Source organism: Centroberyx gerrardi, chromosome 13 (genome assembly GCF_048128805.1).
Source record: "Centroberyx gerrardi isolate f3 chromosome 13, fCenGer3.hap1.cur.20231027, whole genome shotgun sequence".
Lineage (NCBI taxonomy): Eukaryota > Metazoa > Chordata > Actinopteri > Beryciformes > Berycidae > Centroberyx > Centroberyx gerrardi.
The window spans coordinates 17630128-17649732 of record NC_136009.1 but is presented as its reverse complement, the minus strand read 5'-3'; the positions used below and the strand labels follow the sequence as shown (position 1 = coordinate 17649732).

At 41.2% G+C, this 19605-nt stretch overlaps 1 protein-coding gene across 1 annotated transcript; it reads right to left on the bottom strand.

Moving 5' to 3' along the window:
- Positions 1–1372: 1372 nt before the first annotated feature.
- Positions 1373–11829, bottom strand: LOC139925579 (desmoglein-2-like protein). Its single transcript, XM_071917015.2, has 14 exons — positions 11631–11829; positions 10734–10856; positions 9626–9781; positions 9381–9522; positions 9099–9262; positions 8400–8534; positions 8090–8275; positions 7629–7912; positions 7369–7511; positions 7041–7262; positions 6202–6432; positions 5737–5864; positions 5259–5591; positions 1373–4449 (listed from the first exon to the last, which is right to left on the bottom strand). The coding sequence occupies exons 1-14, from the start codon at positions 11682–11684 to the stop codon at positions 3421–3423; spliced, it is 3330 nt and encodes a 1109-aa protein (XP_071773116.2). The 5' UTR covers positions 11685–11829; the 3' UTR covers positions 1373–3420.
- Positions 11830–19605: the final 7776 nt, after the last annotated feature.

Here is a 19605-nt window from a genome sequence, read left to right as displayed (position 1 = left end):
AGCACCCATATGACCTAAACCTGTGAGTTGTCAAACTCTCCTCACCTGTCACCATACCTGCATCCTGGCCCATACACCACTCTGCCCTGCAGCTATTTTCTGACACTTGAGACAGTGGTAGAGCATGTTCTGTGACCTACCTACCTCTTTTCTCCTTCTTTAAGTAACCACACATTACTCTCAATACTATGACCTGAACCTTTTGGAGCTACTTATCTTTTGATAAGTATTGATATTATTGTCAGTATGCAACAGAAGAGGGAAGTCTCAGCACCGGTACAAAGATAAAAAAAACTATACAGTATGCCCGACCACAGTTTATCTTTCAAGTAACTCTTTCTGCTTTGTTTGTTTTTTTGGCTTTATCTGCATTGCAAAGGAGCACTATGCCGTATAAAAGAAATGAAGGAAACCTGATTTTCCACTTTCTGTCACGCAGGTGTTTACAACAGACATGAGCAAACTCTTTCCAGCCAGCAACAAAAAAAAACAGTTGTGTCCATCCTACATAAGCCATTTTCTACTTGAAAAAGCCTTGTTTGAGAACAAATAATTCTCAACCTTCTAGCCTCATTAGATAATGCACATTTTAATCAACAAAGAAATGTGCTTAACGGATTTAACAGATTTTTTATCCTGTTGCTGTCAAAATTTGCTTTACATTAGACAATTATGATACAATAGATATTAACATACAATGCACCCTTAGTGTGTTTGAACGGTTAAGGTGTACTTGAGAGGTTTTACCACCAAAAAAAACTAAACAAGTAACTATTTTAAAAAGCACTTTTTAACCTTGCCTTGCTCTTTATTTCTATTATTCTGTATTGTAAAGCACTTTGTAACCTTGTTTCGAAAAGTGCCATACAAATAAAGTTTATTATTATTATTTTACAAAATTGTAATCACCAATAAATACTAACTAGAAATTATTTAAAGCAAAATCAGTTTTAGTTGCAAGCTATAGAATGATATTGTCTTTACAGAATATGTATATTTTTTTTATTTGTGTCTTATTTTAAAGTTTTGTTGAAATATTTAATGGCAACAAACCTGACAACAGTACAACGGGTTAACACTCCTATTCAGTGAACTGAGTAATCAGGAAGAAAAAATTCTGCAATATAGTTCTGAGGAATGTAATATTGTAAAACGACCAGGTAGGACCTTGATAAAAGTGTTTTATAATATATATAATAAAAGTGTTATATTTATGATGTGCAATAGATGCATTATTGTAGCAAATGGTCTTGTGTTTTCAGATACAAATTAAATGTTTGCAATGCAGTATTAGTATAACCCATGTTCTGTATAATCTATGAAGTATCACAGTAGTGTGACACAATAAAATCAAACAGATCAGCCCAATAGGTTGTTTAACCATTCAACTTTATTATGACAAAAGGTGCAAAAGTTGAAAATCAACTGAAAAAATCTTGATTGGTATGCCATATCTTCTATAGTCATACATATACGTACACATATTAGACACTAGAGCTTGTAGATGAAGATGAATAAAAAGTATCAGTAGCAAAAACAGCAATGTCAAACAATGTCACTCTACCAAAAATTATCAGTGCTCGGCAAGCCAGTATTTTATTAAACTAGCCATATATCCACATACCCAAATAATATTTTAACTTTTAAAAACAAACAATAAAAACAGCATTTTAAAGTCTATCCTGCTAATTATGGAACCTTATACAGTATATATGTAAAAAAAAATAGGGCCATCATTCTAACATACAATTTGTACAGCTTTGGCACTAAGAGCTTTGTGTATCATTTGGAGTCAACACTAGGCTTATTGCAATAGCACAATTTAGAAACCCATACAAATAGCAATATACAGGAACATAATACTATACAAACAGCAGTTGCTACACGAAATGCACCCACCCTTACGCAATCAGCACTTAAACATTTTACTTCCAGACAGTCAAGAGGTCAGCAGAACAACTTAAGGCAAGGTTAAAGCTCAACTATTCCCAATTTACAAAATGCACCACAAGCATCTTGAGAATTCCACAACAACTTTGGAAATTCAGTGTATTCAGAATACTGAATATTGTGCATAAAGCCCAAATCCATAAATGCAATATGACACTGCCTAGTGAAACGTTGTTGCCCCACTACTGGCTTTGTTTATGTTTGCATGTACTGGATTGAAGATTTTTTTTCACCCTCAAAATTACTGAGTTATTGACTTGCATACGATTACAGTTACACTTGTCATTTCAACATCATTTCTGAAATCTGACTCTAAAGATCCGATTTTATGAACTCACATTGTTGTATGTGCATACTGAGCCTGAAAATGCCTGTTATGCATCTTCTGTTTACTGCCCCAAAGCATGAAATGACCATAGTATATCTGCAGGTGCTAGAGGTATTTATCAATACCAATGACTCTACAATTAATTTGCCATATGCGCATATTTCTGGCTTTTCAAAGCATGTTTCCACTGACATTTCATTAATAGCCTATAGAGGTCAATCCGGGTCATAGATTTCTTAATGCCCCTTTAAATCTGTCTTATTTTTACTTGTTCTGCTTTTCTCTCTCTTTACATTGCCTGTATGCATATTATGGCTGGATTGCATCTACACTATGTAAAATTTCCATCACAGTGCCAGCTTGTGGTTTTAAAGATCTGAGAGCATTGTGATCAAAATCAGATTTTTGTGTGTCAAGACTAGTCCCTGCCATGATTAGATAATAAAAGCTGCATTGAAACAACAAGTGTAACCGTAGCCTATGTGACAGCAAAACGTCTTTACATGCAGCTTTACATGCAATGTGACACCGTGAAACTTTGTGTCAAATTGCAAAAAATTTGAAAAATAAAAAAGGCCTGTATTTTGAGGTATCAAGGTTGCAAAAATCTTGTTTCTAATCTCTTCAAGAATCTATGTGAATAAAATTAAAATTTGTTGAGATAAAATGCAATGAAATTAGTGAAATATTACATTTGCATACACCATGTATCCCAATTTAAAATCCCACTCCAGAACTCCCTCTGTATCCCAGTGATAATTGTAAAAACAGATTACAGGTGTATCTGGTGGTATCTGTGACATTCAGAGTCATTTTACTAACTTCATTTGTGTTTCCATATTTGTTATGAAATGTGTATTCAGATGACTGAAAAGGCCATGATGATCACGTAGTCAATCCTATATGTAAACTAAACATTTATGAATAGTAGTGTCAACAATAAGGAAGGAAATATTTCACTTTGAATCAGCGATGAATCATGCTGTATATAGTTCATTTAGTCAAGCAGACAACACAAAACTACCCTTTTCCAGTCTAGTTATAAGTCTTTCCTTTGCACACATAATCTTGATATATATATATATATATATGTATATCAAGATTATGTTTTTTTAAAAACAGGCGTGGTAAAATGGGTTGTTCTACGCTCTAGTCTCAATATTTCTCTCAGTGATTGATACCTTCTTATGTTGCACAACAACTGTTTGGCTTCCCTGCGTCATGGGTGTGGCTGTCAGAGCAAAGTTCTCATTTGACCCTGTAGAGCCGAGCTGGGAGCTGGAACCCAGTGAGAAACTCTGACCTTTCACCTGTACACCGTGACCTCTGACCTCCAGGCCCTGTACCTCTGACCCCTGTCCTGTCTGGAGAACGGCCTGCGCTAAACCTGCGCTGCCCCCTACACCCGAAGACGCTGACCCATTCTCCATCACCAACACTTGCCTGGACCCGGAGATGCTTCCTTGTGAAAAGCCTGTTGCAGTCTGTCCTGCCGCTCCGCCCACTCCCACGTGCCGATCAACAAGTACCATACCCTGGGAGCCATGGAGGCCCCCGACCTGCACCAGCCCCTGACCGAGCCCCACTTGACCCACTGCCTGCTGGGTACCCCCCGCCACAAGGACCATTTGGGGATTGGACTCGACCACATACATGGGGGCAGCAGCGTAGTACATCGTGGGCTGCTGGATGAGCAGGGTCTGGCCGGGAATCACAACGTTGTCCTGGACCTGTACCTTGGGAACGGTGGCTGATCCCTGGGCTCTCTGACTGAATAGCTCCTCTTGGACAATGGTGGAGGATCCAGAAGCTACGTTGGAGGTGTTGAGGGTGTTAAGGGTGTTGACGTTGACACGGTCCCTGTCCTTGATCGTTTCACTGTGGGTGTGGACGTGCGTGTGGGTGGAGGTGGAGGGCCTGGCGGGAGACACCGGTCTGAGCTGAGAGACAGACACCCCTACATCCACAGACTCGGTCACCAACGCTGAGCCCTGGCAAACCTCTGCCAAGGTTTTGAACTTAGGTCCAAGATCATTGAGGAACGCAAGGTCATCATCATTGTCCAGGAGGCTGCAGCAGCCCACTGAGCCTGCCGGCGACTCCTGACCCTCATAGTCATAGATCAGCAGAGCATCCTTCTGCTGGGACTGCTGTGCAGCATGGTTGGCTTTCTGCAAACATACAGAACCAGTAGATATTAGGGATGGGACAATATATCAAAATTCAATATATCACAATACAAAAATGTGACAATACGTATTGTAGGCCAGAAAAATGAATCATGATATTAGCTACATTTTATTCTGCTGTAGTAATCACAAATGAGATAACTTGTCCATCACTCACAAGCTCTCCATCCAAATTATACTATTTACACTTTATAATGACATGTTTATATTGTTGTTTACATTCTAGCAAGCAAATGCCATTACTGGAAAGATTTGTGGCTCAGAAATAAACATAATTCTGCACAGTTACATTTTGTTGTTGTTGAACTTTTATTTATCACATCATATCGTGGTTGTATCGAATCGTGAACCCCATATCGCATATCGAATTGTATCATGAGATAAGCATATTGTCCTATCCCTATTATATATGAGTTAACTTCAGTAATATTGACTATTATAATAGTAAGATACAGCTTGTGCTTTCCTTACATACAGTATAGTATGATAAACATTAGCTACTGTATATTGGAGATAAGAGGCCCATCTTGTAAGATCCATTCTGGAACCAAAGTAGAGCGTATAGTTTTGGCTTTGTTTTGGCTTTGTTTATTATTATTTCAAGACAAAACTTGACATCTTGGCAACGTAAAGTATTACAAATGAGTGAGTTACTGACTGTTCACTGAGAGGTTGTGGAAACGATTTTGTAATCATTTAAATTTCTAAGTTATTGTAATGACTCACATGACCAACAGACGTGGATCAATGCCAGAGTGGAGCTTTCAAAGATAATACTTTCAGGTACTCACACTTCCGTAGTACTCCGCCAGGAATCCTTCCGATAGGGCCATCCCATCGTATGCCCCGGCTCTGAATCTGGATGAGAATTGGTCTTTTACGGTCATCATCCCCCCACCCATGTAGTCCATCTCCATATGGTCACCAAACTGGTTGTACTGATGCATGTTTTCTGTTGTCAGAAGGGAGGAAGAGGTTAAACCACCAATTGCTCCTGCTCCTCCTCCTAGTGCTGCTCCTGCACCAAATCCTCCGAGGAATGCATTCCCCCCAACTGTGTTGACGTCCACAGGCCTGACTGTCCCGTGGTCGACTTCTACTGGGACTTGTAGGAGAGGAACTTCCTGTTAGAGAAATGTGAGACCCCATCAGAACTGTAACATATGGTTGATTAACATATTTTCAAAACTAGAAATACCTATATGAAGTATCTGCAATACATTTTTTTTATCATATTTTTCTTATATCAAGACTAAACAAACACGGTACCTTGTCTTCTCCCTGTCCCTCGGTGTGATATGAGATCAGCTGTTGTTTGGTGTCAAATGGAATGGACTTGAAATCTCCCAAAGCCGATGTGCCTCCACACAGGCAGAACAACAGCAGGAGGGGCACCACTGAAAAATATACACATTTGACATTATTTCACAAAACAACTGGCATGACACCACCTGAAAAACTATGTTGGTGTACAACAGTCAAGTCCAGTCATCCATCAAAGGCTTCCTTTCAGCTCGGGGATTTACAGTGACTCATGGGCAAAATACCAACTATGAAAATCAAATACAGAACCATGACCAGCTTCTCACAAAAACTACCTGTAACGAACTAACTAAATCTACCCATTTTTTTTAGTTAATATCTCCAAGCATGTCTGGTCATGCATCCTAACAAGGAAGAGGTCATGATTCTTATCAAACAACCAGGAAGTTGATAATGATCATCTCGACTCACACAGCAGCAGCAGCAGTCCCAGCAGGAGAAGCAGGACGCCTGAAGCTCCAAAGACGGCAGCGCTTGTCCGGCGCGCAATACAAGCTTTGGTGGTTTCATGGCAAGTGCACACGATCACGTCCATCACCTGGACATCAGCGCATGACTTTCCCTGCTGGTCCTTGATCTCCACAGCTACTTTGTAGGTGCCTGGCCACAGGTTGGCTCGGTCTCGCAGAATGGCTGTGGTGCCTGGAGAAAGTCGAGACACAAACATAAAAATGTGCAGCATCAGTTACAAGTGAATTTAACAAGTTTGGGCCTTTGCAGAAGTTTGTTTTGCTATAATAAGTAAAACGGTAAACTTGTCGTCCCCCACAAATGATGCAGAGTTGCCTCATGTTTCTTGATTATATGCAGCAGGGAAAGGGGAAGAGGAGGTGCCATTCATTGGCGTCTAAGATATTGTGCGTGACACACAGATAATTAAACATTGTGGTGCCCCCCTTAGGCCAATCAGTGCAGGTTTGAAAATGGTGAAACACAGCAATGAGACACATCATTCCACTAAGTTTTGTCAAAATCTGATCAGTGGTGTCCAAGATATTGTGCGTGACATACAGACAATTAAACAAATGTTGTAAGGCCCTCCTTTTGCCAATCAGTGCAATTTCGAAAATGCCAAAATGGCGCAATGAGACGTGTCATTCCCCGAAGTTTCATCAAAATCCAATCTGTGGCGTCTGAGATATTGTGTGTGACGGACGGACGGACGAATGGATGAAAGGACCAAGAGACAGCTGAATTTGTCTAAAAATTCCTCCATTAATGTAAACCTAAAAACTGAGAAGAGCTCTTACCATTAAGATGCTCCACTGTCCATTTCCCCTTGCTGTCCCCCTGGATCACCCTGAACTCAAATGGTGCTGAATTGGGGAATTCATCTCCGTCTACGGCTGTGAGATACACCGCATTTTCCTCAAGGCACATGGTCTGAGTCGTAGTGGTCAGTGTCGGACAGTGGTCGTTAAAGTCCTGCACCTGAATGGCGATGGTCCCGGTTGCAGTTTTGGAGGGCATATCTGAAAACAAACCATAATGAAAGATGAATTAAGGAGCATTATACTGTGCAGTGCACCATGTATGTCCAAGGAGGATAACGATAGCCGTCATATTTACAATACTTACCATCGGTGATGCATATAATTTTAGCATAATATGTTCCGTTGACCAAGTGCTTGGACTCGCGATCAGGCAGTTTATTCAGTTTGATATCTGCTGTCTTTTCATCAATAATCAACCAGTTGTCAGTATCCTGTAATTTCGCATACCTGTAAGCATGAAAATCATACATGAAGATAAACACATAAGATATTCGTCACAGAGAAACACAGAGAAAACATCAATACATCTGCCATGTGGGAACATCTGTAACTATGTGACCGTACCTGACGTTGGTGGCCGTCTGCAGAGTGTCACTGTCAATAGCAGCGTAGTTGGTGATGACCTTGTTGATGGTGACGGAGGTCTTGTCCTCAGAGATGGCCACCACTTTGACAGTGGGTTGGAAGCGGGGGCCTTCCTTCTGGTTGACCACATTGATCTTAATGGGATAGGTCTTTTGGGTTATGCTTCCCATTGTAGTCCCAGAGGCAGAGCCGAAGTTGTACTCGGCTTTGTTGGAGACAGCCACTGCCAGATTGAGCACCTTTAGCTCCTCATAGTCCAGGGGCTGTGGATTCAAGCGAGACACGCGGTATATGCAGTTAATTTTAAATCATATCAGGAGAATTAAGCGCCATACTAATGTTTACTCCTTTGGCTGGGTAAGATCTTTTATTTTACGCTTCTCAATAATAATTTCAGTGCCTTAAAATGAGAAGACACACACAGTAAGCCCATCTTTTACCTTCTGAATCATGATGATGCCCTCGTTGGTCTTAGAATCAGTAGTGATGGTGAAATAGCCGGCCTCATTCCCTGAAATAATGGTGTAGACAGCCTGCCAGTTGTCAGTGTGAATCTGATCCATGTCAACGGCTTTGATCCGGATCACCTCCACACTGACAGTGTTCTCCTCCACACTCCCTTCATACTGCAAATACAAAACACATGACCAGTTGCTTTAGAACACCAGTAACTGTCACACATTGACACATTTAATCAAACCAAATAAATAAGAATAGAGGCACTGTTTTTTGGAACTGTGTCGCCCCTACCGTTTCTTTTTCCAGGGTAGGAATGTTGTCGTTTATGTCCAGGAGGTTGATCACAACTTGTCCTGTTTCTGAGTTTCCTCCTATTTTTCCATTCATGTCTGAGGCTTGTATAGTCAGTGTATGTTGGGCTTGTGTCTAGACAATTAGATGAGATTAGAAAATCAACAAGTTGCTTGGTGCAACACATTTATCAATTCTTCCAATACCATGTCTGTGAGTATGATTTCTGTGTTAATAATTTGGTCTAAAACTACAAATTGCTTACAAACTATATTATGTTTATGGTGGAAAACAGAAAAAATGCTGAAATGGTGTGTTAAGTTCTTAAGTTAAGTTCTGTCCTCATGGGATTCAAGTATGGCAATGCTAATAATGTCATCATGCAAGACATCTGCACTAGAACTGCTGTTTGAAAGCTGAATAACAAAGAACTGAAGAGCTCCATATCTATACAGATACATACCCTGCTTCTTATTTTCCTAAATAATAAATAATAACCATTGGAAAAGTTGTGGGGTGTGACTATTAGTTTCACTGTGTGATACTGATTCAACTACCATGACATTTTGCAGTAGTTGCATGATTAGAGTTTCAAGTAACCTAAATGTTCAGAACCCCCTTTCCATATGTCAGCGTCCAATTGCAACCCCAATGTCCTTTGATCATTTCAGCATGATGTGGGTCGGTAAAGTGCCTCACCTCCCTGTCCAGAGTGTTCTGTTTAACCGTGATCTCTCCAGTGTGAGAGTTGATGGAGAACATCCTAGCTGAGGTACCCGTCTCCACAATGCTGTAGTAGATCTGAGAGTGCTCTGTGTCGGCTTGATCAGCATCAGTAGCAATCACTTTCATGACGACAGTGTCTAGAAATCACCAAAGTGAATGAAATAACACTAACTGTATGGCTTACTTTTGAGTACAAGAATGAAAATTTACATTTGTTTCACTGAACCCGTGTCACATACAGATGGCTGAAAATACCTGCTGCACTTGATTCATTGACAGATCCAATTTGCTGTGTTTCAAACACTGGTTCGCAGTCATTCTGATCCACGACGATAATATGCAGGTCAATGTCCTTCTCGGCACGATCCCCATTGCTGTATTTTGCCACACCTTTTAACTACAAAGAGAGATATCACAACAACTTCAATATTTTCTCACTGTACGTTTTGTGAATGCGGAATACTTTCCATTTCATGAGCAGGATTTATGAGAGCTCTTACGTGGTAGAGGGGGATCTTCTCTCGGTCCAGAACGCTGTGGATTTTCACCAGGCCTGTTTCAGTGTTGACAGTAAATAAGCCGAGAGGTTGCTGATCAGAACCGGGCCCTGTTAGTGAATAGAACACCTTCGAAGTGTACTCCTTATCAGAACGGATCTGCAACACACACACACACACACACACACACACACACACATTCATTTCTGTAATCTGGAAATCTATGACAGTCCTGGAGAAGGAATAGGACTGAATGTATTGTAATTGATAGTTGGAATGAATGGATTCATATCAAAACACAATCATAAAGTTTTTCATATAAAATGCTATTTTGCATATATTCTAACTGTATATACTATATATACTAATTGTACTATAGGATGCATTTGAAGATCTTATTTGACATTCTGTCAAATGTGACAACGAAGAGAAATGTAATTTATAATAATATATAATTTATATCCTGTAAGTATAGTCATGTGACATGTATGTGTAGTTAGTCTAGAGGAGTAGGCCTTTAACAGTATGGCACCCAAACTGTTTGCTTTTCGACTTGACCGTTCCTCTGACAGGAATTGTCCATGACTACACACTAGGCTTCATTGTTTACCAGCACTCTGGCTCAATAACTCATACGCAGCCAGTACAGCGGGACACAGATCTTAAAACACTTTTTGAAAAAAGATCTAGCTGAGATATAAAACTGGTCCAACTTCATAACCTCAGCCGAACCACATGTGGCTATGTTGGAAATACTGAACAAAGACTATTCATGATCATGTACTGTATCATAACTGACTCACTGGCAATATGGAGGTTTGCCAACATCTGGGGCTGCATGTCTCACACATACTCTGTCTAAACAAGGTTTCGCAAATCAAATGGTGGCCTGAGCATATAATGAGGTGCAATCCCATGAAATTATTGAATTATTTTGCCTGGGATGGTGGAGAGAAATCTTCAAGGAAAGCTATGTCGCTATACCCATATAAAATATCTATAATTCTATATTTTCATAACTTTAGATGCAGACTAACAACTTCAAATTCAGTTTTGATGGAATTCTCTGAAAAGAAGCAAGAGTATTAACTTGAATAAGAATACAACACACTTTAGCAATATACTCCAAGCCAGTGTAATCGACATTCTCTGTGAGCCTTCGAGGAGGAATGATCCACTCTCTTTTCTTTCTGCTTAGCACCAGTCCCCTTCCTTCTGCCACGCCATGGAAAAACTGCAGGTAAACAGAGAGGGATGAAAAGCATGACATAATTAGTGTGTGATCATTTGTAAAACTCATGACTTGTCGTCATTGGTACACACATTTAGCATAAGCTTGCAAATAGTAATAAAGTATGTTTTACATCCTTAGAAAAATAGGGTATTTCAGAGTTTTACATAGGGACATGCATTTGAAAACAACTGAGTGACTCTTTTTTCTCAATAAAATCTGTCCCGTCAAATATTGTATTTTGTTATCTCAATTTAAGAGATCCGTTTCTTTTGCTTGGCATTTGAAGGGAGTAGCCTACATAAACACGTCGCTATAGATCATACACCGAATATACGAAATATTAGGGACATCTTAATAAGGGAAATCAATAAGGGGTTAATGGCTTTCACCTGGATTCACCTCATCCTACTTCATGAAAAGAGCAAGTGTCCTTAACATGTTACACATTCAAGTATATTCAAGTGTAATCAAGTGAAAAAATACACTGCTGGAGAGGAAAAGGTGGAGATCGAGTGGCTGCTGCGTCAACTTCAGACTTACAGCTGTGTATGCGAACATAGACACGGTGTATTTAGTGTATTAATTCGGTGTATTTAATAATAGGCTATATAGATCGTTTAGTTTACAGTCAGTCTACAGTTCATATAATCGCTATGCCTCAGATGGGGCTATTACTGCCCCACCTGAGGACAGCCACACCTGCTAAAGTTCCGCTATAGCCTAAACAAGAGAAATAATCATCTAAATGGAGCACAAAGAAACTATTTTACTTACCGTTAGGAAGAACGGCAAAATTAGAACAAGGCTGTATTTGGACACAGGAGCCATCGTGTTGGAAATGAAACGGTGTTAATCCTCTTGGTGAAGTGAAATCCCGTCAACTCGAGTCTATGTATTGTCTCTTCTGGGTTGAGATTAGACTTTGACCCTTTTGATAGCGCGTAGAGAACTTTCTCTAACGCGTTCCAGATATAGGCGGTGCCTCTCTGTTTGAGTGCGCACAAGCTGCTGATAGCAGGCGGAGAGGGGAGGTTGGGTCCACTTCTGCATAGCTATAATATTTGTGTGCAGCCTATTGTCTTTGACTCTGAGGGGAAAAAAAAAAAGAAACCGGATAGAGGGTGAGAGGAAATCACACCAAAATAAGCAACAAAATCCCGACCATCAGACAGGCATGCATGACATGGTGAATTTGAAGTAGAAATCTGTTTGAAAGTGTATTTTCTTGTGGTTTAAAATAATACTTAAGGTTTAAGTATCCAAATGAGTTGGCCGTAGGGTAAATACTACAATTTTACAATGATTTAGATGTTCAACATACAAAGAAAATGAATTCAGACCAGTGCTCTCTCACTCATCTGTAAAACTTCACCCAAGGTTGTGAAATTCCAGGAGTTTGCCTCTGTTTCTGGGGTCACTACCTGTAAACAACCAGCTGCACACTTGACTGAGTGTGTGTGTGTGGGTGTGGTGGAAAGAGTACTAGAATGTCTAACTCAAGTAGAACTATTGTTACTTTGCTGAAGGTTACTTACTGTAACGTTACGGTAACAGTACTGGTGTAAAAATCTACTTAAAAGTAAAAAAAAAAGTAGCTCATTTAAAATGTACCGTATGTATGTAAGGATGAGAGAACTGAAACTAGATTATTTTAATTGGAAAATTTGGAAATTACAAAATAAAGTGCAAAAACAGTAAAGCCAGATTGCTCTTCTCTTCTTGACTGACCGTTCACTGTGAATTGCTCCACAATTGGCCAATTTATGATGGTCCCGTTTCTGATACTTATAGAGAGCCACAAAATCTGTACTCTGTACTGGATGTGATTTAAAATGTAGTGAAGTATAATGCTTCAGTAAAAACATACTTAAGTAAAAATAAAATTACTGACTTTAAAAAATACTCCAAAAAGGACAAGTACACAAAAACAGCTACTCGGTTACAGTAATGTAAGAAATAAATACTTCCATCCTTGTGTGTGACTGTGTGTGTGTGTGTGTGTGTGTGTGTGTGAGTGAGTGTGTGTTTGTGTGTGTGTGTGTGTGAGAGAGAGAGAGAGAGAGAGAGAGAGAGAGAGAGAGAGAGAGATGCACTGGCACACCAAAAGACCAAAAGTTGGAGTTTCATATTGATAGGCGTTGCCAAGTTACAAGCAACTCCTAACGCCTCACTACTAAATGGTTACAGGTGTGTCGGAGGGGACGCAGATAAGTCTTGCCTAATTAGACCGCGGGTTTGTGTGGAGCATTACTGATGTATTCCTGTGAAAGTTACACACATATTCCACAGAAATATTGGAAACAGGTGCAACCGCTGACTCTCCCTGAGTGAATGAGAATTAAAATTTTGAGTTCCTTGTTTCCAAGTCAATGTCCAAGAGCGCAAAGATGAATGGGTGGTTTCAATGATACCTTCTGGTGTATGATAACGGAGTTACTGTGCGATAAAAAGAAGTTGCATTACAGTGGCCAGATTGTGTATTGGATAATCATTAACTATAGGCCATTCGAAAAGATTCCCAGGGAGCTGTGGGAGAGAACTATTACATGGAATTATATGTCAGCCGATATTAAAGGTGTAGCATCCCCGGCTGAATGATGGTCTAACTCTTAAACTGATGGTTCACAAAGTGTTTATTTTTGAGCAAATAGACGACACTGTAGCTCCATGAAAACCGTGAACACCCCTTGAACACACCGTAAGAGCTACAAAAGGAAACAAAAATAAAAGCATTACCATCTTTTCACATTCTGATGATAAGCTTATTGCACTATAGCCTTACAATATTCAACAAAACGAAAATCATGTATTATTAACCTCTGACTGAAAATAAATCAGTTTATATTCCAATCATGAAATATCACCTTTTTAACCTGTTAGCTTAGTGACAACCTCTGATAGAGTGCTATAGGTAAGCATATTTAACTTAAAATGAAATATTAACAGTCATAACAGTCATTTTTATGTTACATATGCAGCTTTAACCTTATATATTGCAGTTACTGCAAAACACACAAATGCTGCATTTCTTTATACTAGCAAGCAAACTCTACCGAGATAAATGCCCTTTAAGACCGACAGCATTGCCTTGAATTGAGCTAATATAGCAGCCTTGCTAGCCTAAACGCACTAGCATAAAACTCGGCAAAACTATAAAAAAAGCACCACAACATGACTAAACATTAAACACCACATGAAACGAAACGATGACAAACCTTGTGCCCTTATCAGCCTGGTGCTAAACAAACAAAATAGCCAGCATTTTCTAATGTTAGGCAGACACCGTGCCATGCGGACACACTTGACGATCTACTGTACAGATTTCTCCGTTTTCCGTAAAGACTCCTTCAAAATAAAAGCCCCAACCTTAATATCTAAAATAACGGGCCAAATAATAACCTAACCTTAAGAAAATACTTACAAGATGAATAAACATGAAAAACAACAAATTCTTGAAGTATGCTGGGCATACTAAAGGTCATTTACACTCCCACCAAATCATGAGTGATTTTCATAACAATATGGAATGTAAAGCGCAAATGATTTCTAAACTCAATATGACCTTTAACTCTTAAGGCTTGAGTCTATAAGAATGTCCATAAATAAAACTCTTCATACTGTAAAGGATATGGTTGTGGAGTGAAGAGGGTGGTTAAACAATCTCTAGGAGCAAGATCAGCTTCTGCACTGGTCGTTCGACAATGGACGGCTTGCCAGAACGCTGTCCCTCCTTTCCCATCTTCTGGTCTCCGATGCGAATCTTTACTCTTCTCACAAGTCCATCTTTATCAGTCACTGTCTCTACAACTTTGGCCAACTTCCACTCGTTCCGAGGCAGATCATCCGCCTTCTCCATGACAATGTCGCCGACTTTGAGGTTTCTTCTTGGAGTATGCCAGCGTTGTCTGGTGGCAATATTAAAGAGGTACTCTCTTCTCCAACGACTCCAGAATTGCTCTGCAAGATACTGAACATGACGCCACCTCTTACGAGCATACATGTCTTCTCTGATGAATCTGCCAGGAGGTGGTAAGGCTACGATGGGTTTCATGGTGAGCAGGTGATTGGGTGTTAATGGCTCTGGACTATCTGGATCACTCAGGTTGTCAACTGTCAGCGGACGACTGTTCACAATAGCCATAGCCTCGTAGAAGAATGTCCGCAGAGAGGCGTCGTCCAGCCTGCCTGATGAGAGTGAAAGAGTAGAACGAAGAACATTCCTCACCGTTCTGATTTGTCTCTCCCATACACCTCCCGCATGGCTTGAATGGGGAGCGTTCATGCTGAAGTCACACTGCTTCTCAGCCAAAAATGTGGTCAGACGATTAGCATCCACTTGCTTAAGAGCTTCATTTAGTTCATTTTTAGCTCCAACGAAATTAGTTCCTTGATCACATCTTATGTGACGTACTGCTCCTCTTATGGCAATGAAACAACGAAGGCCATTAATGAAGGCGTCTGTTGACATGTCATCCAACATTTCAATGTGGATGGCTCGACAGCAAAGGCATGTGAAAAGGAGACCGTATCGCTTTTGCACTTTGCGTCCTTGCTTGGTGAGAAACGGACCGAAACAGTCCATTCCACAATAGGTGAATGGTGGTGATGGATCTACACGCTCTGACGGCAGATCTGCCATCCGCTGTTCTTCTGTGAATCTCCTGAGTTTCCGACATGTAACGCATTGATGCAGATGTGCTGCCACAGCTCTGTTGATTCCTGGAATCCAATATCCATTTGATCTGATCTCATTAATGGTCAGGCCTTTTCCTTGATGTCGAACCTTCTCATGATAATGAGCGATTATTGTCCTGGTAATGGGATGATCCTTTGGTATAATCACTGGATGCTTCAGTGAAGTAGGGAGAGATGCATTTTTCAGTCTTCCTCCCACCTTGAGGAGTCCATCTTGATCAAGAAAGGCATCCATCTGATACAGTTTACTCTGAGAAGAAAGTTGAACTACCTTACCGAGCAACTTTATCTCTTCCGGATACACTTGTCTTTGTAAGTCTTTTATGATGATGCACCGTGCATCCTCTCGTTCCTGTACAGTGCTGTGATTTGTTGACTTATCTCTCCTGGCACGACGGATGAGACGAGCGACAGCTTGAGTTGCTTTCAACCATGAAGAAAACCTTGACAAGCGATCTGAGAGACTCACTTGCTCCAATTTCTGTGTATTTAGTGTCTGAATCCTTTTGACTTCAGGATCTCCAATCTGTATTTCTGCAATAACATCCATAGTTGGAGGTATATCCTTCTCCCATAAGAACTGAGGTCCTGTGAACCAGCTTGATGTGAGAATCTCACTTGCGCTTGAACCTCTAGAGGCAAGGTCTGCAGGGTTATTGTTAGTAGAGACGTATCTCCACTGCTGAGGAGCTGTGCTGAGATGTATTTTCTGTATCCGGTTTGACACAAACGTGTGGAAACGACGTGCCTCGTTGTTGATGTACCCCAAAACTACTTTGGAGTCAGTCCAGAAGTATTCGTCAATATTTGCCAAACCAAGCTCCTCCTTTAGGGTATTGCTCGCTGCGACTGACACAACAGCAGCAGTCAACTCTAGCCTGGGGATAGTCATGACCTTAATCGGAGCTACTCTGGACTTTCCCATAACTAGAGCACAATGAACACTTCCATCTTCATTCACATGTCTCAAGTACGAACACTGGCCATAACCATATGTGCTTGCATCAGAGAAGTGGTGTAGCTCTTTTCTCAAGACTTGTCCAAAGCCAGCGGGCACATAGCAGCGTGGGATGGTGATTTTCTCTAAATTTGCAAGATCGTTCTTCCAACGTTCCCACACTGGTCGCAATTCACTGGGAAGGGGGTCATCCCAGCCTGTGCCGTGCCTACACATTTCCTGAAGCACCTTTTTCCCAAAGAGCAGGAAAGGGGCAACAAACCCCAGTGGGTCATAAAGGGAGGCAACTGTGGATAGTATGCCACGTCGTGTTGCTGGCTGGTCTTTCAGGCAGACACGAAATCTGAAAGTGTCAGATTCAATGTGCCAATGGATTCCTAAGGCTCTCTCCAAAGTTGAATCATTAAAGGCCAGGTCAGGAGCCTTCCCTTCAGCAGCACGCTCAGATGGCGGTATACTCTCCAGCACTGATCTGTTGTTACACACAAACTTGTGTAGTCTCAGACCACCCATAGCACAGAGCTTCTGGACTTCCTTTGCAAGCTGAATAGCGTCATCCGCACTTGCTATGCTAGTAACACCGTCGTCAACATAGAAGTCTTTCATGATGAACTGTGAGCCAAGGGGAAACAGGCTCTCATTGTCCTTAGCAAGTTGCTTCAGTCCGTAGTTGGCGCATCCTGGTGATGACGCTGCACCAAAGAGATGAACCTTCATGCGGAATTCCTGTGGTTCTGCACTAAAGTCGCCATCTTTCCACCAGAGGAAACGTAGATAGTCTCTGTCAGCTTCATACACATGGAACTGATGAAACATCTTCTCAATGTCACACATTAGTGCGATATGGTGCTGTCTAAATCTGATGAGAACACCGGTTAGATTATTCAGCAGGTCTGGGCCTGACAGAAGATGGTCATTCAGGCTAGTTCCCCTGTACTTAGCAGAGCAATCAAAAACCACACGGAGTTTCTCAGGTTTTTTGGAGTGGTAGACTCCGTGGTGGGGAATATACCATTTCTCTCCTTCCTTCCCCTGATCGTGAACTTCCTCTGCATCACCCTTTTTAATGACCTCATTCATAAACTTCACATAGTGTTCCTTGTACTTATCATCTTTCAGCAGCTTTCTTTTTAGATGACTGAGCCGGACAATGGCTAGTTGCTTATTGTCAGGGAGGTAGGGTCTCTCTTTAAAGGGGAGTGGCATCTCATAGTGGCCATGAGTGTTCCTCTGAATTCCTACCTTTAACATATTCAGGAAGAGGATGTCATCCTGAGACACAGTCTTGCCATCTTTACTGGCGTCCTTAAAGTCAGACTCAAGAACCCTAATTGCATCAGCTGGAGTCACTGGAGGAAGCTCTTTGACAGCAACTCTGTGGCACATATTGGTGATGCTTGGTGAGTCATGGTGTGGTGATGAACAACCCACAATACTCCATCCTAGATCCGTGCGAACCGCATAGGGTTCACTATCTCCTCCCAGGATTACTTGCCGTGGTGCCAGTACCCTTGAGCAATTGTAGCCTATTAAAAGACCAACGTCACACTCTAGCTGTGGTGGGATTTCATCTGCTATTGTGGTGAGATGATTCCAGTGCCTTGCCGTTTCACAGGTAGGAATGTGTGTTCGATTCACTGGTATGCAATCCTTGGTGTAGGCAGGAGGGAGATTAATGAGGATTGTGGAGTTGTAACCTCTTACTCTGAGACCTGAAACCCTTTGACTGTGCATTAATGTATCCTTTCCAATCATCGTAGTTAGCTTCAGCCTTACAGGATGTGTCTTGGTTTGTAAGCTATTGCTAACTTCCTGGTCAATGAAGACTGTATCACTTTGAGTGTCCAGCAGAGCATAAACAAGCCTTTCCATACCTGGATTGCTGATAGAGGAAACCCACACTGGTACAATCATTGAGGTGCTAGCAGATGGTTCCTCAGTCTCCACACTGAGAGACAATGTGGTTGCTGCTTCATCTGTGCTGCTCCGATTTGAGACTGACATGGTTTTGGCTTTAGTGTAGCTATCGTCATGGAGAAACGTAGGATGTCTTCCTTTACAGCTGTCACATGAGTGTCGGTGACGGCAGTCTTTTGCATTATGGCCTGGCTTCAGGCAACCATAGCAGAGTTTCTTTTCTTTCACATATTTTCGTCGTTCATCCAGAGATTTCCTTTTGAACTCAGGACAGCAATGCAGTCGATGTTTGCTGTCTTGACAGAGCATACATGATGGCTTTGAATCCGTTTTTAACTGCCCTTGAGTTTCAGTCTCTGTAACTGTCTGTGTATGGAGAACACTGGATTTAGGCTTCCTTTCTCTCAGATAACGTTTCTCTGAGTTAGACTCTGATGAGTGGAGAGCATGGAACGAAGTTATAGGATTACAGGCAATCTCTGCTTCCATTAACATGAAGGCGACAAAATCCTGGAAGTTAGGAAACTCCTGCCTGTCTTTCATGACTTGAGTGACTTTTCGGTTCCACCGTGATGCTGCCCAGTCAGGTAGCTTTTGAACCAGTTTCTGATTTTCTTCACAGTCATTCAAAATGTCAAGACCTTTAACATGAGGCATGGCTTCATGACATGAGCGTAGGAAATCAGCAAATGTCCTGAGTCCTTCAGCATCCTTTGGCTGGATCTTTGGCCAGTTTGCCAGTTTTTCTCTAAATGCTCTCTGTATAATGAAGGGCTGACCGTACCTTTGGTCGAGACGGTTCCATGCATCTTTATAGGCTTCATCATCATTTCTATAAAAGATGCCATCAAGTGTCTTTCGAGCTGGACCTCCTACATATTTTCTCAAATAATGCAATTTGTCAGCTGAAGAAATGTTCTTTTTGTCTATGAGAGATATGAATGAAGCCCTCCACTCAATGAACTGGATCGGGTCACCAGCAAATACAGATGGTTCTGGCATCGGGAGCCTGTTCAGAGTTATGCTATCTTGGACTGCTTGAGCCAGATAAGTCACATCTGCCCGTGGAGGTGATGCTGTCACTGTGACATTAGTGGGCTGCTGGATGAGAGCTGAAGACACAGGTTGCTGTGGAGACACATGCTGTTGTTCCCTAGTGTTGTAATCAGCAGAATAGAC